General features: G+C 50.9%; 1 protein-coding gene across 2 annotated transcripts; it reads left to right on the top strand.

The window, feature by feature from the left end:
• The first annotated feature begins 2789 nt into the window (after positions 1-2789).
• On the top strand, positions 2790-9009 carry BATF2 (basic leucine zipper ATF-like transcription factor 2). 2 transcript variants are annotated; one of them, XM_046643041.1, is made up of 3 exons: positions 2790-2938; positions 4307-4411; positions 7171-9009. In XM_046643041.1, the coding sequence occupies exons 1-3, from the start codon at positions 2900-2902 to the stop codon at positions 7843-7845; spliced, it is 819 nt and encodes a 272-aa protein (XP_046498997.1). In that variant the 5' UTR covers positions 2790-2899; the 3' UTR covers positions 7846-9009. The 2 variants fall into 2 exon arrangements, with proteins under 2 accessions (XP_046498997.1, XP_046498999.1); XM_046643043.1 differs by having other exon boundaries at positions 7174-9009.
• Positions 9010-21492: the final 12483 nt, after the last annotated feature.

Raw genomic sequence — 21492 nt, forward strand, 5'->3', positions numbered from 1 at the left:
CCAGGTCCTGTGGGAATGAGTAAAGCAGAAGTTTCTTTACTTATCCAAGAAGGTTTTGGGGTTCTCAGCAAGCTGCCTACTGGACTTCCATTCCTTTATTCATTAATTGAGCACCTATTATGTCGAAGCAGTGCTTGAGGCATTGGGCATGCTTGAGGGACCAAGACAGGCAGCAATCCTGCTGCCCAGGAGCTCAGTCTGCAGCTCTGGTTTTGGGAAGCCTCCGAACTTCCACCCACGGGGCTGCAGGCTTTGAACTTCTGGACCAGGCCCTTCTATACTGGGTGCGGAGAAGGACTGAGGGCTTGGAGGAGAGAGGTGTGTCCTCCCTCCAGCTCTGCCCCCTCCTGCGGGGCCACCCGGCCTCTCTGGGCATTAATTTCCTCACCTTCTGAGCGAGAGGTTGGACTGGACGGCCCTGAAGCCCGCCCTGCCAGCCTGGGAGGGCATCCAGCTCTGCGGGGAAGCCTGCACAGCCATTCCTGGTTAAACATTACCCACTCCATGTCCCTCCCTCCCTGTCGTTTCTCAGGCAGATGAAGCCAGAAACGCTTCCTTCTTCCTCCAGGGCTCCGGCCTCCTGGGAGGGCCCAGAACGCTTGCTGGCTGTCTCTCTGCCACTTGAAGCCAGGGTCTTGAGAGGGGAAGACTAGGGGGTTCAGGTCTGAGGCTGGGGATAGTAGGGGGGGCACTTGGGCCCCAGCCACGTCCCCCCAGATGTTTTTTCTTGGTTACATCATGCGTGGGGTTGGCCCAGATCCCTCCCCGTGGAGCTCATGGACTGGCTTAATGAGCCCCTTGGGTGCCCGCCTCAGGCAAGATGCCCCGGCCCTCATGGTCTCTGGAAAACAAAAATAATTCAGAGAAATTGGGGCTGCTTCTCTGCATGGTGTGCCGCACTTCAGCCTCTGTTCCCAGGCCCCTCACCAGCAAGGAGGGCCAGGCCCAGCTGTCAGGCCCAATCTCGCCCACCCAGGCCTTTTAAATTATGAGCCTGCATTAATCCTGCTTTTCCATAAATCTCGGGAATGAGAATGGATTCCAGCTGGATAGTGCTTTACAACACTGTGTGCAAAGAGTTTTCTTCCCGTCCCGTTCTGCTTCATCTTCAAAACAACTTTGTAAAATCAGTCTGATTTCTTTGTCATCCCCAGCATACACTGAGAACACTGAGGCTCCAGGCAATGGACCTGGTGAATAGAGTGCCAGGAGTCAGTCACATCTTCTGACTCTAAAGCCCAAATGGTTGCACAGCCGGCGCTAGACATAGCAGGGAACCCTTACTCTCCATGCCCTACTCATGACAGAAAACACTAATCAATCATGGCATGGCAGACATTGTTAATCAATTGCAGTGCTCTTTTCTAATAAGCTCAGAGGCTGCTGTGAACTCAACACAGTACTCCAGGACACCATTACTTCTCAGAAGATCAGACCCACAGTATCTGCCATTCCTGTGATCTCACACCATCAGTCTTAAGCCCTGAGGACGCACGTACAACCCCCAGATGCTCTTGTCACCAGACCACAGGAATACATTGCTCATCAGTTGCCATGAGGTTCTTGGAGAGGGCTGTTGGAGAGGGCTCCACTCCCGAACAGATGTCCCTCACCAGCATGGTCTCTCTCAGAGGGACAACAACTGTGCAGGTTTGCCTGAGGCTGTAGGGTTCGCCAAGTCTTTAATAGAAGTTTTATTATGAAACACTTCAGGTGCCCCCCAAAGTGTAGATATAATGTAATCACAGAGAACTGTGTTCCCACAGTCTCAGCAACAAGACACCAGATGCCGCTGAAGTCCCTGTGTGTCCCCCTCAGCCCCCCATTGAGGCCACCACTCTCCGAATTTTGTGTTTCTCATTCCTATGCACATTTTTATACATTTATTACATATTTATGTACCCATATTATTAACCTTTACAGAAATTAGGTTGCGCAGCTTGTCGCAGCTTGTTATTTTCATACACGTGGATGTTGTGGGCTTGTAGGAGCGATGTTAAGCGCAGCTTTGAATCTCCCATCAGGTCATAATTGCAAATATCTGTCGAGCCCTTCCTCTGTACCAGGTGTGGTTTCAGGTGCCTTACCTGCCTTAATTCATCTAACAGTCACAAAAAAATTATTTGTATCCCCACTTCACAGATTTGGAAACAAAGGCACAGAAAGGTGAATGACATACCCAAGTCACATAGCTTGGAAGCTGTGCTCCTGACTGCTGCATGTTTACTCTCTCTACTGCTGCGTGGTCTGTGCAATGAAAACACAGTCCTTTATCCATCCTCTTTTAGGGCCATTGATTACTTCTGCAGACATGCCTCAACGTGGGTCTCAGAGGATTTGGGGGTGCTTGTATTATCTTGCTTGGTTCCTACATCAAGCCTGTGAGGGGATGTTTGTATCATCCCCCACCCTTTCCAGATGAGAGACCTAAGGCTCAGAGAGGGTGAATCACCTTCTCAGAGCTGCACAGCTCCAATGCACCAGAGGTGGGCTGTGAGCCTGGGCTCCTCCAATTCCAGAGCCCAGAGACACTCTCATATCCCACAGGAGCCCTCGGTCCCCCATTGGCTTCTCCTCTCGGCTCTGTCCCTGGCAGCCTGCCCTCCCTCCCCACACCTGGCCATAGGGCTCCGTCCTCCGGCCACCCTCCTCCTCCCAGAGAAGGGGCCCAACCGGAAGGCCAGTTCATGTTAGGAAATTCCAGCCACGTGAGCCAACCCGAGCCAGGGATTCTGAGCAGCCGGTGGCTTTAGGAGAAACTGAAACTTGGCGTGCCGGGGGCGGAGTGGTCACTGGTGATTTAAAGAGCTTCCACTTCCTTGGGCCCCCAGAGGGCACTGGGAGGTCACAGCGGACGAGGAACACCTCGGATGTGAGCCTCTGCACCCCTGCCCAAGCCATGCGTCTCTGCAGGGGGGACGAGCTGCTGGCCCGGACGGTGAGTACAGGGGCCGGGGCCAGGGATGAGAAGGGGGACGTGCCGGGGAGCCCCAGTGCCCAGGCAGGGAGGGATGCGGTCAGGCCTCCTAGACCCAGCTCTGTGCACATGGGCTGTGTACCGTGGGCTCCACACACCCCCTCTCTGGGCCTCAGTTTCCCCGGGATTGGAAAGAAGGCTTTCCAGCTCTCATATTGCAGATCTAGCCTCCAGCTTAGAACTTGGCCTCTGAATACCACTCTCTCCTAACCCACCTGTCCTGGCCTCACTGCCCTCACGGGAGCCTTCTCCTGCTGGACCCAGGCACAGAAACCTGCCCCCTTCTCTCACCCCCGGTTTTTCCCCCAGGCTCCAGTCTCTCGGCCCCTCCCCCCAGCACCTGGAATGGGCCTGCTGTGGCAGTGAACCTAGGAGCGTAGAGACCTCAGCCAGGGAGGCCAGGGTCTTGCCTGAGCTCCCTACACTCCGAACACACCTCCCAGAGGGGCCTGTGGAGGGGGGGTTCGGCTGTGGGGTCTCCAACATCCCCTCTTACCTGACCTTCCAAAGCTCCGCACTTTTGGGTTAAATATTTCATGTAAGTTTCATGGACTCCCTAATTTGGGGTCTGGGGGAGGGGAGGGTCGCAGCTGCCAACCTTTGAGTCCACTCTCCTGTCAAAAGGACTCTTGATTCATTCATTCGAGGTTGCAGCCCCCCTACACTTGGTCAGGGAGTTTTGCCTGTTTTGTTCACTGCAGTGTCCCCTCAGTCAGCGCTGGGCACACAGTAGGTGCTCAATAAATATTTGTCAAGTAAGTAAAGATCAGCTTCGGCACAAGCTGGGCATGGCACGGAGACTGGAATCAGACCTGGGCCCTGCCCTCACACACGGAGCTTAGGGCTAGGCAACCCAACACCTTGACCTGGAGGATAGCAGACTCAGAAGACAGGGGCTGACCTTTATTAACCCCTGGCTCGGGGCTGGCCTGGGGCTGCCTGCTTTATGGGCTGTGAAGAAGGCACAGGTACGGATGAGTGAGGCGGCTCACCTCAGAGAAGCAAGTGGCTTGCCCAGAGCGACAGGGCCGGTAAGGAGAGAGTGGGTGTGAAGTCAGTCTTGTCTGGGTTCAACCAGCAGGCTCCCAGCTTCCTCGATTGTCCTCCCCCAATGTGAGCCGTGAGTAGGACATGTGGGTGAGGTTGACATTCCGACCAGATGTGCTGTGCCGGCGATGGGGTGTGTGGGCCCCGTTGGGGTGTGCAGGCGCGAGGGGGCGGGGAGCCAGAAGGGCGTGGCTTTATAGACCTCAGAAGGGAGGCCGCAAGCCCCTGCTTGGACCCTGAGCCCCTGCTTGGACCCTGAGCCCTCCGCCTCACGCCCTGCAGGACCCAGAGGAGCATCAAAGGCAGCTGAAGAAGAAACAGAAGAACCGGGCCGCCGCCCAGCGCAGCCGGCAGAAGCACACGGACAAGGCGGACGCCCTGCACCAGGTGGGGGGCGCCTCCCTTCCAGACGCTGACTCCACCTACCTGGCCCGGCCACCTCTTCTCCATCCGCCTATGAGCAGTTTCCCCTACTCTGCCGTGTGTTCCCCGGCCGCCTGGGTTTGGGAGGAGGAAAGGGCTCTTTGGCTGAGACTGGGAAATTCCTGGGTGCTGAGTGCACTCTGTGTGCCAGATCCATGCTGGGCTCCAGGGACACAAAGGTGCCTCCGCGGCCGGCTCTGCCTTCAGGGTGTCCCCAGTCTAGGGAGAGGAGACAGGATGTGGAGGGAAACAAGGAGAACCCAGCACCTGCCCAGCTGAGACATTCTTAAGATGGAGGTCGCTGCCCCTTGCCCCGCAGGTGGAGCTGTGATGAACCACCCGGCCTGTTAGGGTTGTGATGCGGATGGCCAAGACCACGCTGTGACCGCTCTGGTTCAGGGTTAAGATGGGCTGGCTCTCATTAGCTGCAGATCACCTCCCTCACTGAGCTTCACTGTCCGCATGTGAAAATCGGGATGATAATCCAGGTCCACTGGCAGGACCCTTGTGGAGACTCAAGGAGGCAAAGGAACCCAGTAGGGCAGGGGAGGGCTCCACCTGCACTTGCTTCTTGACCTTGGATGGTAACTTGACCGTGGATGGTAACCTGACCCTTGGAGATCCGCTTCTTCCTCTGTGCAGAGAGAGAGGACACCACCAGTCCGTCCCGGGGGAGGATTAAGAGCTGGGCTCAGACCTGGCCCTCGGGGCTGCATGCACGTTAGTCCTTATAGTGATGAGTAAAATTCACAGTCCTCTGTGCCCAGAGGCCCTGTGCTCTCTGCAACCCTCAGCCCTGCCTGTGTGCCCTCCTCTCCTAACATCCTACACTCTGTTCTCCCTGTTCCTTCACTGGCTGAGCACACCCGGCCTCAGGGGCTCTGCCTTGGCTGTTCCTTCTGCCTTCACACAGCAGTCCAGCTAGATCCTCCTTCTTTCCAATTGTTTGGCTTAAATGCCACCTCCTCAGAAGGGCCTTTCTAAACCTTCTGATCTAAAGAGACCTCTCCTTGCTACTCCGCTTTATTTTTCTTGCTAGCACTGACTTTCTATTACATGTTTAGATGTTCGTTGCTTGCCTCCCTCACCAGAGTGTAAGCACCACGAGGGCAGGGAAGTATCCTGTTTCCTGCTGTTTCCCCGTCACCTACAACAGTGCCCGACAAATAGGAGGGACTCAGTAATTCTCTGGGGAGCGAAGGACAGAGTCAGAATAAAGTGTTCTGGGAACACATCGGTGGGGGCAACACACAGGTAAGAGCATCAAGGTGATAGAGAGATGAAGTCTGAGCTGGTCTTGAAGGATGAATAGGAGTTTTCCAAACAGACGAAGGTAAGAAAGGCATTGCGGGCAAATGAATTAGCGCCAGCATGGGGCGAGAGAGCAGCACCCTGGAGATGTCGCGAGAATGAGGACTGATGCCCAGGATGGCGCCTGCCTGGCAGGGGTAGAGACTTCGTGTTTTCCTTTAGTCTTTCCTTCCAGAAATGCCTATCGAGCGTCTCCTGTGTGATGGGCACAGTTCTAAGTGTTGACAGCTGTGAGCACAGCCGACCAGATCCCTCCCATGCACCCATCCCTGCTCCCCAGGGCTCGCCTTCTCACAGAGGAGCCAGGCAGATGAATGAATGAGTGAGTGAGTGAGTGACTCATTTCTGAAGGTGACTCGAAGACTTTGGAGAATTTAGGTGATGGGTGACCTAATGACATGTTTTAATAACCTCATTCCACCTGCAGAAACCAGCCTAAGAGTGGGGCTGCTGGTGCCTTTGAGGCCTGTTAGAACTTTGGGTCCTGAGTAACATTTTTGTGTCATTCAGCCTGATGAGCTGTGGAAATAGTGTTCTTTCTTTATTTTCTCCCATTGTTGTCGTCATCGATGATTGTTTAGAACTGCACGTTGATTATTGTCCCTGTGGGTTCTCAGAACCCAGTGTTCAGTGGATCAGAACCTAACAGATGCTGTTTCGGGGATGCTGAATAGAAAACACCCGTGCTGCCACCCTGTCAAATGGTACCCAGGACTCCTCCCACAGGCCTCAGTGGGCGAGCTCTGGGCACTGGGGAGGTCTGGCAGTGGCTCTAAGCAGCCTAAAGGTGTCCAGGACAGAAGGATGTCCAAGTTGCCACGAGACGGCCACATCGGGATTAGCCCCGAGGGGCTGTGTGCTGCAAGAGTGTCCAGGCAGAGGAGACAGGAAATGTGGCAAGGAAGCGGAGTCCACCTGAGGGACAGGAAGTGAGGGGGAGCAGCTGATGTCGGAGAGATAAACCTGGAGGTGTGAGCTGGGGCTATGACACACACGGGGCGTCATGGGAGCCTTTAAAGAGGTTTACTGTTCATTTATTGACACAGTTGCCGAATGGCTTCTCTGGGCCCGGAGAATGGGGTGGTTTTGGGGGGCACCCCAGTTAGGGGGCTGGTGGAGCTCCCAGGTGAGTGGAGATCGCAGGCTGATAGAGACCCGCTGGCTCCGAGAATTGGCAGTGAGGATGGAGAGCAGGCAGATGTGAGCCGCATTAGGAGGTGGAATGGGGAGGACTTGCTGTTGGTTCTAGGGCTGGCCAGAGAGTAGCCGAGGGGCCCCAGCTCAGACATTCGCATGGTGGTGGTATATTTCCCCCTAAGCTGAGGACCCTGGGGGAGCAGGGAACATGGCTCATGCTGGGCCCCTGATGCTGGCTGACATCCCCCTCCCCGCCCATCTGCTTCTCCCTCCAGCAGCACGAGTCGCTGGAGAAACACAACCACGCCCTGCGGAAGGAGATCCAGGCCCTGCAGGCTGAGCTGCTGTGGTGGAGTCGGACCCTGCACGTGCATGAGCACCTGTGCCCGACGGGCTGTGCCTCCTGCTTGGCTCCCACGCCCCCCGGCTGCTGGACCCAGGCAGGGCCACCCCCAGGCCGTGTGCCCCACGGACAACACGGCTGCCAGGAGCAGCCAGACCTGTTCCAGACCCCAGGCCCCTCTCCTTCTGCTCAGCAACTCTCTCCAGATCTGCATGGCTCCCCTGGCCTCCTCCTCTCCCCTCTGCCCTCACTGTCCCTTGGCTCCACTGCGGTCACTGCGTCTTCGGCCCAGCTCTCCTCCAGCCCTGTCGAATCTGCCTCGCCCACTGGCTCCACCCTGCTGAGACCCTCCTCCAACCTCAGTGCCCTCCTGCCCAGCCCAGGCCAAGCTGCCCCTCCCCAGCCCCTTGGGCTAGAGCACCCCACCAGGAGGAAGCTGGAGTCCTCCTCCCACAGCCCCTTGGCTGCTCTGGGGCTGGCCTGTCTGCAGGACGGGGAGCACAAGCCTGCCTTCTCAGCAGCAGACCAGCAAGGCCTGGGTGTGGATCCTAGCCCCCATCCCCTCCTGGCCTTCCCCCTGCTCTCCTCAGCTCAAGTTCACTTCTAACCCGGCCCCCAGAGCCGGGCTGGCCCCCTGGGCTCAGGAAGCACCCTCAGCACCCAGGCATCTCTTCCCTTGCCACTGGAGGCTCTCCTTCTTGGCTGACCAGCTGGCCCAGGATTTCACTGGGGAAAGGAAGCCATGACAGCATGCCCACCCTCTGCCAGGCCCTGTCACTGCCACTGTCTTATTTCACCCTCAGGGTCATCCTGCAAAATCCAGATTATCACTGCACTTTTTCAGATAAGGAGACAGAGGCTCAGAGGAGCCAAGTGACTTGTCCAAGGTCACATAGCCTTTCCTGGGACCTGAAACACCAGTATCTGTTGTCCTTCTCCTGGTAGGATCCTGGCCCAGGCACCCTAGGGGCTGAAGTCCTGGACACTGAGGTCTGGTGTGAGGAGGTTTAAGTGCTGGGAGCAGGGAGGGGCTCTCCCTTCTGATTTGTGATTCCCAGGGCCACAGAGCCCTGCTGAAACCTCACCCTGGCTGAAGCGGCTTAGGGAGTGGCCAAGCAGGAGCCCACTTCTTCCCCAGCAGTGTTTTCAGAGCCAAGGAACTGAATCTGTGGGTTGAAGATGGGAGAAGCCTGCGATAGTCCCCCCTGGGATTTCTACAGAACAGGGTACCCCATAGCCATAACAAGGCTTCAGAAACATTCTGCAGGGTCAGCTCTCCGGGCTATTCCCAAATAGCTCCCTGCCTCCCTCCTCCCCGCAAGGCCATGAGGGACTCCTGAGAGCCATTCATGTCATGCACAAAAGGCCTGAGGAAAGAGCAAGGGGAGGGTCAGGTGCCAGGTTACATTTAAGCAAGTGCTGGTGGCAGTGAGACCCATGTCTTCTCTGGGACCACCTCCATCCCTGGGCAGCCCCTGACCCCTATTACCCTCGGCTTCTCTGAGCAGCGCCCCTCATTGCTCTTCGGTTTGATGGCAGCTGGAGGATCAGGGGCCAGGACCAGGTGGAGCTCAGCTGCAGTGTCTACTCCAAGGGAGGTTTCTCATTCAGACTCAGGATAAACGCTGTAAGGGACCTGAGACCAGAAACTCCAGCTCTTCACGCAGATTTTCACACACGTGTAAACAGACACTACACTAGTATTTGACCCACTCCAGGATGCTGAGCACAAGTCTTGGCATGTATGTTATGGTAAATAAATTAAAGTGTTTTCCAATTCTTTTTGCTTTGGCCAGTTGTTTAAAGCTCTAGTGTATTATATATTGTTGAAGCCAAAGGGCCTTTGAAAGAAGAGGGAATTAGAATCTCAGAAGTGAGCAATCCCTTGTGGACCTCGTAATCTAATGCTCCTCTCATTTTGCAGACGAGGAAACTGAGGCCCAGAGATGGGATGGACTTGCCCAGGGTCACACAGTAAAAGTAGGTGGGATGGTCGCAGGATTGTGGATGGCGGCAGAGCTGGGGTCACCAGGCAGAGAGAGCAGACTGGCAGGGAAGCCAAGATGCTATTGATTGGAGGAAAGCTAGAGTCTGGGACAAGAGCCGATACATGCACCATGGACCAGGACATGATGGGGCCTGAGGATCCCATGGTCTGGCTTGTGTCTACATACCCTAAAATATGTCAGGCACTGTGCTGTGTTTTACTTGGGTTAACTCAATGATGCTTCTAATAAGTCTGTAAAGTAGGTATAGTTATTATCCCCACTGTTCAGAAGGGGAAACTGAGGCCCAGGGGAGTCAAGTAACAAGCCCAAGGTCACAAAGTTAGGAAATGGTATAGACCTGATGCAACGTCAGGAGCACTTAACCACAGGCGATCCTGCCTTCTGTCTTTCCCATACTGTCCCTGTAGGCCCTGCATGGAGGGGCTGACACGTGCTAATGGACATGACCAAGAGGGCAAAACTCTCCCTTAAGCTCAAAACCAATAAGAGAGGGGAGTGACTAAATCAATGTTGGTACACTCCTATGACACAGTACCGAAGAGGTGCTCAGAACAAAGAAAGCTTTGAAGAGTGTTTAATGAGGTGAGAAAATGCTTACAACATATTAAGCAGAAAAAGTAGACTGTGTGACTGCCACTATAGTTTGCTTAAAAACATAAACAGAATCAAAGGAGTGGGAGGAGATGCTATAGATTCTTGAGGAGGGCTATGAGCTCACATCTGTGAAGCCTCAAATTTGTAAACATAGCTATCACTCTATCACTATGGCATTAGCCTTCCCCGGGGTGGAGTACATCTTAGAAATCTGTGTCTGGGTATATCTATTGCTGCATAACAGATTACTCTGAAACGCAATGGCTTAAACAACAAACATTTACGGTCACACGGTTTTTGTGGAGCAGGAATCTGGGCGTGGCTCAGCTGGGTGCCTCTGGCTCACGGCCTCTCACAGGCTGCACTCAATCTGTTGGCCAGGGCTGCAGTCATCCGAAGGGTCGACCGGGGAGGATCCACCTCAAGACTTACTTATACGGCCGTCTGCAGGCCTCAGAAAGGCCACTTCCAAGATTGCTCACAAGGTTGTTGGCAAGATTCAGTTCCTTGAAGGCTGTTGGAATGAGGACCTCAGGTTGTTGTAGGGTGTTGGCTGGAGACATTAGTTCTTGCCACGTGGGCCTCTCCATAGCACTGCTCAATATGGCAGTGGGCTTCCTTTAGAGCAAGCAAGCTAGAGAGGAGGAAAAGTGAGCAATATGGAAGCCATGGTCTTTTTGTCACGTAAGTGCAGAAATTATATCCTGTCGTTTTTCCTGTATTCTCTTCAGTAGAGGCAAGTTGCTAGATCCAGTCCACACTCAAGGGAAGAGGATTACACAGGACATGAAAAAACCAGAAGAGGGGATCTTTGGGGGACATTCATCTTAGAGGCTGCCCACCATCCTGGGCGCGAACCAGCACTTTCTTGGATCCCTTCTTTTTCCTTTCATCACCAGCAGTAGCAGTGGCTTTCTTTGGGGAGGCCATTTTTCAGAAGGACCCAATTTGGGCCCCTTTGCAGCAGTAGCCACGCCCCCAGCAGTGAGCAAAGAGGATCTGCGGGTTGGGGCTGCAGCAAGGCCCCCGGCTAGAGACTCACAGCCTCAAATTAGCCTTGCAGCAAGCACAATGTGGATGCTCCCTCCTCAGAACGACCTTTGAAGTGATGCGTGGACAGTCAGTGCTGAAATAGCAAGTATGTGTGGGCTAAGAGTCATCTATGCTTTGAAAAGTAATCACTCATTGGAGGACTAGAGTTTAAACTCAATTTAAACTCCTCTAGCTGTTTTTTTTTTTCTTTCTTTCTGGTATTCACCTCTATAGTGGGTTGAATGGCAGCTCCCTAAAAGATATATCCACCCAGAACCTGTGAATGTGACCTTATTTGGAAAAAGGATCTTTGCAGATATAATTAAATTAAGGATCTCAAGAGGAGATCATCCTAGATTATCCAGGTGGGCCCTAAATTCAATGACCAATAAAAGGAGGTCACCAATAATTGGAAGAGAAGACACAGAGGAGAAGGCAATTGAAGGGAGAGGCAGAGATTGGAATCAGGCAGCCTCAAGCCAAGGAGCATTTGGAGCTACCAGAAGCTGGAAGAGGCAGAGAAGGCTTCTCCTCTGTGGCCTTCAGAAGGAGCGTGGAAGCAGAGAGAGTGGTGAGGAGGCTGTTGCAGTCATCCAGGCGAGCGACAGTGGTGCCATGACCCAGGTGGTAGCAAGGAGGTGGTAAGAAGAGGTCAGAGCCCGAGTGTGCTTTATAGAGAGAGCTGATAGGATGTGCTCATGGATTGGATGTGGGGAAAGGAAGGAAGAAAGGATGATGCTGTGTTTTGGGGCCTGAGCAATTGGTGGTTGGTAGTGCCAAAGACCAAGAAAGATTGGGAGAGGAGCAGTTCAGAGTGGGTGGGTGGGCGGGACATCAGGAGCCCTGTTTCGGCCATGTTCAATTTGAGATGCCTATTTGTCATCCAACTGGATAGAAAAGAGTTTGGAGATCAGAGGAATGGTCAAGGCTGGGTATATGAAAGTGGAAGGCAGCAGTGTAAAGATGGGTGGATGGACCATGAGAGCTGGGCGAGATGACCTGTGAGGACCCTTGCAGCTATATCTCTATGAGGGCCTCCTCCTCTTGTGCCCCCAGAGCTCTCTCAGCCTGGCACTCCTTCCCTCCTCACTCCCGTGGGCCCGGAATGTGCCCCCATCCTTCCTCTTCAAATGCTTCTTCCTCTAGGAAGCCTCCCGTGATCTTCCAAGATGAAAATGACCCTCTTTTCCTCAGGCTCCTCATCACACCTATGTGCCTTTCACTGGCATCTACCATTTTCCTTCTTGTGTGACTGTGCCTCCCTATCTTATCTCTCTCAATGGCAGAAACCTGTCTGCCACATCACGAGTACTTTCAAACAGCCCACGCGTTGGAAGGCAGTAAATCATGGTGGTTAGAGAGCTTGAGCTCCAGTGCCAGACAGGATTGGGTTCACATCCCGGCTCCACGACTTCCTGGCTCAACTTCTTCAAGCCTCAGTTTTCCCTCCTGAAAAATGGGAATTAATAAATGTACCCACCCAAAATCAACTCTATGTATATGTGTGTATGTGTATACATATCCATATATATGTGTATATATAATATGTATTATATATATAATAGAAGAATATATGTTCACCAAAAGACATGAACGTTTGCATCAGCCATATTCATAATGGTAGAAAATTGGAAACAACCCAAATGCCCCATCAACAGGTGAATGCGTAAACTGTAGAATATTTTACACAGGTAATGCTACATGGCAATGAGAATAAGCAAACCACAACTGTCTGGAGCGATATGAATAAACTGCACAAACTTAATGTTGGGCTATAGAAGCCAGACACAAAAGAGGAGACAGTTTGTATAATCCACTTATATGAAGTTCTAAAATAGAAAAAAACCTAATCTACTCTGTTAAAAGTCAAGATAGTGGTTATAGTTGGAGGCTAGCACCCAGAAGGGGACCTGAGGGGCCTTCTGGGGTGCAGACACTGTTCTGTTTCTTGATCTCTCTGATGGTTATGTGAATGTATTCACTGTGCGAAAGTTCATTGAGCTGTATGTTTATGATCTGTGCTCTTTTCCGTCGTGTCTGATTCACTTCAATAAAAAGAGGTGAATGTAAGGAGCATATCACAGTCCCTGGCATAGGGTAAGTGCTCAACAAGTGTTAGCTGTTAGGAAGGAATGAATGAAAGAACCCTTGCCTTGCCCCCCAGGTAAAAGCAATTAACAATCAGAACCATGGACAGATCAAAGTGGGCCCTCAAGGAAGGCTGGAGGACCAGGAGGAGATCTCTGTCCTAATACAGGGGACTTGAGGCAGGCGAGAGTCTGACATCTTTCCTCTTGGATTAGTGGTTTAGTGTCTTCTTGGGGGACGTTCCAATATGCAGGAAGGAGACTATTCCTGCCGGCCCGTGGGTATCCGTGTGTGTGCGTTCATGCAGAATTTCATTCCATTTTGAAAGTCTGCCGCTCCTTGCTTTTCCAAGCCAGTGAAGGCTGAAATCCCCCTAGAGAGTCCAGTCCTGGATCTAAGATATCCAACAGCTTGCTCAGGCTCTTTCAGGCTTTCCTCACTTTCTTGGGCTTGTGTTTATCCGGTTAGGAGGGACAGCGAAGAGAGTTCAGGCAGGGTGAAAATAACCCACGACAGAAGACCTTCTCTCCGTCATGCCCAAGCTCCGGGAAGGTAAGCACATTTTCTTTGTATCAATTTAATGAGCTGCTTTATTTGGTAGTGAGTTCCCTGTCACTGGAAGTATCCACACAGAGGCTGCACACCTCCCTGTCAGGATATTGCAAGGAGGATTCCTGCAACATGGAGAACTTACCCTGGTGGCTCCCGAGGGCCCTCTGAGCCCAAAATTCTATTATTTAATTCAACACAAAATTTCCTTGAAGCCATGAACTACTTCTCTGTGCATGAACCCCACCCCCACCCCCATCCCCACCCCCAGCAATATTTTCCCTTTTCCTAAGAATTAAAATATTTCGTGCTCAGTAGGAAAACTGAAAAGCGTTAGCCATACCATTGAATACTACACAGCAAACAAAGTAACGAACTACAGATACATGTGACAACTTAGATGATTGAATCGTTACAACAACACTGAGTGAAAACAGCCAATCGAAAAGGCCACATACTATACGATTCCCCGCTTATGTGATATTCCCAAAATGACAGAATTATAGAGATGGAGAACAGATTAGTGGTTGCAAAGGGTTAGGGTTGGAGGAGGAGGTGAGTGTGACCATAAAGGGTTACATCTTGGAGGAGATGGGACAATTCTGTATCCTGCACATGGTGGTTACATGAATCTGCACATGTGATAAAACGACATGGAACTACATACACACTTTACAGTGATGATGATTTTCTGGCTTTGACATTACACTAAGTCATGTAAGATGTAATCATTGGAGGAAAGTGGATGAAGTGTACAGGTCCTGTCTGTCGTGTCTTTGCAACTTCTTGTGAATCTTTAATTATGTCAAAATTAAAAAAAATCAAGAGCATAGCAAATGCCACTGTTAACATTTTAGCATATTTCCTATGAATTATTTTCTTCACACATATTGTGATCATATTGTGTATAAATTTTATATCCTGAAATCATTCTCTTAATAGAATATCACAGGCACTTTCTATGTTCTTAACTCCTCCACAAGCAACCACTTTAATAGTTGTGTAATAGGCTGATTTCATGGATATGCCGTCGTTTACTTAACCATCCATCTCTTGTTGAACACTGGGCTGTTTCAAATTTTTCACCACTATAAATACCCTCATGATGAATATCTTTGTGCAGAAATGGTTCCCTACATTTTGAATTCTTTTCATAGGCTAGATTTCCAGAAGGGAAATTATTAAGTCAAAGAAAATAATTAAAACAATTAAAATAGTCTGTCTATTTTTGTGGGGGAAGCCAGTTGCCAGTGGCCAGTTGAGGCCACTCAAGCAGCCCTGTGGAGAGGCCCAGGCAATGAAGAACTGAGGCCTCCTGCCAACAGCCAGCACCAACTCGCCAGGCATGTGAGTGAGCACTTCGGGAGCAGATCCTCCAGCCCCAATCCAGCCTTCAGATGACAGCAGCCCCAACCTACACCTTGACTGCAACCTCATGAGAGACTCCAAGCCAAAACTATCCAGCTAAGCCACTCTTAGATTTCTGACCCACAGAAACTGTGTGTGAGATAATAAATGTTTATCATTTTAAGCCATTAAGTTTTGGGGGAAAATTGTTACACAGCAATAGATAATTAATACAAGGAGTTGGCTAGGTGATGATGAGGATTCATATGGGAGGGAAGGAATTCCAGGCAAAGGGAACAGCTAGCATTGAGAAGGGCCAAGAAACGAGAGAGAGGATGCCTTTGGGGATGGAGTAGGCTAGGCCTTGTGGAACCCTAACCCAGCTTCAAGGCTGCCTCCTCCCCAAGTGCCCCATGGCACAAAGGGGCTTGATCTGGATCTACAGCAACACCAAAGGGGGGTCTGAGATGGCAAGTGGGGGACAGCTATTGAAGTCGCAGGCAGTGACTACACCAGAGCTCTGAAAGTCCTTTTGGATTGAACGGTGCTCCAGCAAGCTCCAGGGACCCCGAGGCCCGGGCCAGCTTAGGGAAGAAGGAGCTAGGAAGGACTCAGTGAAGATCCTCATTTGCAGGAACTGGCAGATGCCGGAGGAGGCAGATGACATGGAGGGGAGAGTCACACACACCAGGTTCCATGTCTGACTCTCACTTACCGGGTGGCCTTAGGCAAATTATTTAGCATAATGGAGGCTGTTTGTTCATCTATACAGACAAGACTCGTGACAAGGCTTAGCTGGCTAGGCTGGGGGCAGCTAAACGGGGTGGTTCATGGGAAGCCCCTGGTAGAGGACACGACAGACAGTCACATTTGGTGTCTGTTCATTCCATTTATTTCCTCCCTGGGTAAAAATGGGGGTGAGGAGGAGAATGAATGAATGTGGCTACAGGAAGGTGGGCTTGTTGGCTCACAGGTACCTGGGACTCACCTTGGATACCCAGCTTCAGCAGCATAGAGGCAAAGCCAGGTGTCCAGGAAGAGAGACGGTGAGTTGTTGCCCTGAGTTACGGACCAGGGCCATCCAGCTGCTTGGGGAGGCCAGAGAAGAACAGATTTGCACAGATACTTCCCAGAGGAAAATAGACGAAGGGTCAATCACGTGGAAAAGTGCTTGCTATCATTAGTAGAAACTACTGACGTCAATACGCTACTACTACACACCTGTCAGAACAGCTAAAATAAAAAAGGTTGACAGCACCAGACGTTGGTGTGGATGTGGAGGAACTGAACTCACACATTTTTGGTGAGAGTGTGAAATGGTACATCACTTGGCAAAAAGGTCTATACAATGAAACATATATCCATCTGATGACACAGCAATCCCGCTTTTAGGTCTTTACTCAAGAGAAATGAAAATAGACGCCCACGAGACTTATAAAGAGTGTTCATAGCAGATTTATTCATAATATCCCAAGCCAGTTAAAGCCCAGGGGTCCATCAAATGGAAAACGGATAAATAAACTGTCGTATATTCATACAAGAAAATATTACTCAGCAATGAAAAGGAACAAACTAGGCTTATGCAACAATATGAATAAATCTCAGAAACATTTTGCTGAGTGGAAGAAGCTTTATACAGAATAGTACACACGACATGCTTTCATTTATACGAAGTTCTAAAACAAGCAAACAATCTACGATGAGAAAAAATTAGGACAGTGGTGACCTCCAGGGTGGGGGTGGAAGTCGGGGCAGGGATTGACTGGGAAGGGGCACAGGGAACTTTCTGGCATGTTGATAATGTTTTGTATCTCAATAGGGGTTTGGGTTTTACAGGTATGTGCATTTGTCAAAACTCAGCAAATGTACACTTAAGATTTGGGCATTTCGTTTTACGTAAATTTTATCTCAAAAGAAACAACTTGTAGGGGCCAGCCCGGTGGCATAGTGGTTAAGTTTGCATGCTGGCTTAGGTGGCCCAGGGTTTGTGGGTTCGGATCCCAGGCACGGACCTACACACTGCTTGTCAGGCCATGCTCTGGCTGTGTCCCACGGGCAGAATAGAGAAAGACTGGCATAGACGTTAGCTTAGCAATGATCTTCCTCAAGCAAAAAGAGGAAGATTGGCCATGGATATTAGCTCAGGGCCAATCTTCCTCACCAAAAAAGAAAGAAAGAAAGAAAGAAAGAAAGAAAAAGAAAACTTGTGAATCAACATTGATCTCTACTTTGTTTTGTTTTGTTTTTTTGAGGAAGATTAGCCCTGAGCTAACTACTGCCAATCCTCCTCTTTTTGCTGAGGAAGACTGGCCCTGAGCTAACATCCATGCCCATCTTCCTCTACTTTATACGTGGGATGCCTCCCACAGCATGGCTTTTGCTAAGTGTGCCATGTCTGCACCTGGGACCCAAACCGGTGAACCCTGGGCCACTGAGAAGCGGAACATGCAAACTTAATCGCTGCGCCACCGGGCCGGCCCCAATCTCTGCTTAATGATGTGTATGCTGAAGTATTTAGAGGGAAGTATACTGATGTCTGATAATGATAGAGTCTAGGAGGTGGGCATTCAACTTCTCTGTATGTTTGAAGATTTTCACAATAATTTTTTTTATATTGAGACAAAAATCACTTGGGATCCTTGGTACAAATGCAGAGTGGCTGTTGTGCCCCACCCTCCCCACCCCCCCGGAATGTGACTCCCTGGGGCCGGGCCTGGGACCCCGTGTCTAGAACAGGTTACAGGGAGAATTCTCTAGGGGCTCAGTCTCCCAGTTAGGTCCGACCGCGAAACCTTCTCAGCCAGTACTCTTCTGAGGGGGTCTCTCCAGCATCTCTCTCCCCTCCTTCCTGGGGTTCTCTGCTTCTGTCCCATAGCAGCCACCGCCTGCAGGAATCAGCTCTCATTATCAAATGCACAAAGGCCTCCAAGGTCTAAGCTGAGCCCAGAAGGATGAGGCCTCTTTGAGCCGCCCTAGCCCACCCCACTGCCTCCCTGAGCTCTACAAGGCTCACACCTGGGGGGTCACCAGCTCAGACACCCAAAAGGCAAAGCAGGAGAGACAACTGGCCAACCAAATGATAGTCTCCACCCTCAGGAGACCTCCCTGCCCCCAGCGCCCGGGGCTGCTTCTCTGAGCTGGGTCAGCCCTCCCTGGGGCCCTGCCTGGCCAGTCTCTGGCCTCCAGCCTCCCCGAGCTGAAGGCCGAGGGCTGCAGCCCAGTGGGTAATGAGCCTGGGAAGCCCACAGGGAAGTGGTGGGGGCTCAGGGGCGGGGGAGCCCCAGCTGCTGAGGAAGTGGCTCAGTCTCTCTGCCTGGGAGATGGGAGCTGCAGAGCTTCAGGGAGCAGCGGCTCTTAAAGGAGACAAGATCCCATTCTGACCCTTTAAGGGAGGTCGCAGGGGACTCCCTGGCTCCCGGCATTCCACGGTTCCTTCCCACATCCTGGGCTTCTTTACAGGTCATGCTCAGCATTTGTTCTGTCCTCTGGGGCTCCCTGGTGGAACCACTCAGTGGGAAGGATGCCACTTAAGGGACCCGCATGACCAGGGCCCCTCTGAGAAGCCCTATAGGAGTCTCTGGGAGAAAAGGACCAGGAGGGGGTACAGTAACCCCCAGCTCCAGCTCAGAGCAAGTGAGACACTAGTCAAGACAAAGGAAATCCCCTGAAGATGGTCAGATGGTTGTGATAAACCGCAGCAATGACGCCCCCTTGACAGTGACCAGCCCTGGTCTTGGCTGTGAGAAGTACCTGGATTGTAGCCACAGCCACACAAGGGAAATGCATCATCCAGAGGCTCGCCGAGTGTGGTCCCCACCAGCAGCATCAGCATCACCTGGGAACTTACTTTCCTTGTTCGACAAGTAAATTCTCAGGGCCCCTCTTCCCCAGACTTAGGAATCAGAGACTTAGAGACCAGGCCCAGCAATCTGCAAGCTCTCTAGTTGATTCTGATCCACGTAAGCTTAAGAACTAGAGCTGGGCTGCCAGAAAACTTCCTTCATTCACAAACTCATTCACATTCATCAGCACCTCCTATATGCTAGACCCCGTGTCAAGCCCCATGAGGAGCCCGAAGTGGGGCAAATTATAGTTCCTACCCTCTAGGCAGACTGACCAGTTAAGTACAAAGCAGGGCAAAGAGCCCCAGGAAAGAGTGGATCTTTCTGGCTAGGAGAATTAAAGAGGGCTTCCCAGAGGAGGTGGCCTTTGAGCTGGGCCTTGAAGGATGAGTTAGAATCCATAGGCAGGGGCCAGCTCTGTGGCTGAGTGGTTAAATTCGCGTGCTCCACTGCGGCAGCCCAGGGTTCGGATCCTGGGCACAGACATGGCACCGCTCGTCAGGCCACATTGAGGAGGTGTCCCACATCCCACAACTAGAAGTACCTGCAACTAAGATATACAACTGTGTACGGTCTCGGGGCGGGTGGGGCGGTTGGGAAATAAAGCAGAAAAAAAAAAAAGATTGGCAACAGTTGTTAGCCCAGGTGCCAATCTTTGAAAAAAAAAAAAAAAGAATCCATAGGCAGAAAAGGAAGGGACCAGGGGAGGGTTCCAGGAACATTTTTCTGAAGCCAAAATCAAACTTTTAAAAGTATCTTATTACTTTGGGGATAAATTCAAATGCTTCAGCATCAGCTTCTCCATGATCTAGCCCCTGTCTGCCTCATCAACCCCATCTCCAGCCACTTCACACCTGCATTCATGTATCTGAGTAAAGCTGAACTTCTCATGGACGCATATACACACAGCATGTGATTTCTTGTTGCCAGGCCTTTGCTCATGCTGTCCCTTCTGTCTGGAATACCTTCTCTGTGTCTCTTAGCCTAATACCCACCCATCCTTCAGGGCTCATTTCAGTGTTTTCTCCTCCAGGAAGCCCTCCTGACTCCTGGCTGGTTGAGTTCCATTCTCTAGGCCCCCCCAAGGCTTCAAACACAGGTGCATGAACGCCCTTACTGCATTGTATTAAAAATCTGCTTTATATGAATCCGTCTGTTAGAATGTGAAATCTGTGTGAGTAGGCATCTCCTTCAACTTTGTGACCCTAGAGCCTAGCACAGTCCCTGGCATGCAGTGGGCTTTCAATAAATATTTATTTTGCAAAGGAAAGACGTAAGGGAGAATGTTAAATAGGAGGACCAGGAAAAAAACAATGGCAGGGATGATGAAGTCTGGCCGTTTGCACATTCCGAAGACAAAGGTACAAAATGTTTTCCTCTCCACAAAACCTGGAACAGAAGAAGGTGCTTAGCAGCCAGGAGCGTCTTGCCACCTGCTTGCTGGCTTGACAGATCTGGCACATGTGCTTTGAATCCAGTTGTCATCTGCTGAGCGTTGCTGCTAAAATGTTCCAGTATGCGAGGATGAATCCACATAAGTGTCTTTAGCACTGTAAGTTGGTTTCTGAGTTGGGGCACAGGTTGATTAATTCCCAAGAACCCCAAGGGCACGTGAAAAGATGCTCAACATCATTAGTCATTAGGGAAATACAAATTAGATCTACAGCCAGGTATCATCCACATCTATTAGGATGGCAAACATTTTAAAAACTGAAAATACCAAGTGCTGGTGAGGATGCAAAGCAAATGCAACTCACCCCCTCTGCGTGCAGGAATGCAAAACGGTGCAGCCACTCTGGAAAACAGCTTGGTGGTTTCTTACAAAGCTAAACATACGCTTACCATATAACCCAACAATCCCACTTCTAGGTTTTACTCTAGAAATATGAAAACTTAAGTTCACACAACAACCTATATGTGATTGCTTATAGAAGCTCTACTCAAATGGCCAAAAATTGGAAACGATCCGAACATCCCTCAATAGGTGAATGACAAACGAATGGTGGTATATCCATACAATAGAATACTACTCAGTTATAAAAAGGAATGAACTACTGATACATGCGACAACATGGATAAATCTAAATGCATTACGCTAAGAGAAAGACCCCAGGGGCTGGCCCCGGGCAGAGTGGTTACGTTCATGCACTCCGCTTTGGCGGCCCAGGGTTTCGCTGGTTCGGATCCTGGGCGCGGACATGGCACCGCTCAACAAGCCACTCTGAGGCGACGTCCCACGTGCCACAACTAGAAGGACCCACAACTAAAAAATATACACCTACGTACCAGGGGGCTTTGGGGAGAAAAAGGAAAAAATAAAAACCTAAAAAAAAAAGACTCCAATTCCAAAAAGTTACATACTGTATGACTCCATTTATATGCCATTTTGGAAAAGGCAAAGCTTTAGGAACGGAGAACAGGTTGCTAGGGGTTTGACTACAAAGGCGCAACATGAGGGAATTTCTTTGAGTGATGGAACTATTCTCTATCCTGATCTGTCCTTGAATCTACGCAAATGTGAAAAATCCTAGACGTACACACCCAAACTGGTGAATTATGGTACTATATGTAAATCAAAAACAATTTTTAATACCAGTTTAAAGAAACAAAGAATCCCAAGGGACAAGGCAGTCAACGGGCCCATATGTGGCTTCCCCTCACTGTCACATCTGTAGTGGCCAGTGTCTGTCCCACCTCTAGCTCTTCAGACAGGGCCAGCAGGCCTGTACAACCCTCCAGGGTGGCTCACAAAAGCAATCTCCAGGATGATGTCACAGGATTGAACACACCCCC

Source organism: Equus quagga, chromosome 17, assembly GCF_021613505.1.
Source record: "Equus quagga isolate Etosha38 chromosome 17, UCLA_HA_Equagga_1.0, whole genome shotgun sequence".
Taxonomy (NCBI): Eukaryota; Metazoa; Chordata; class Mammalia; order Perissodactyla; family Equidae; genus Equus; species Equus quagga.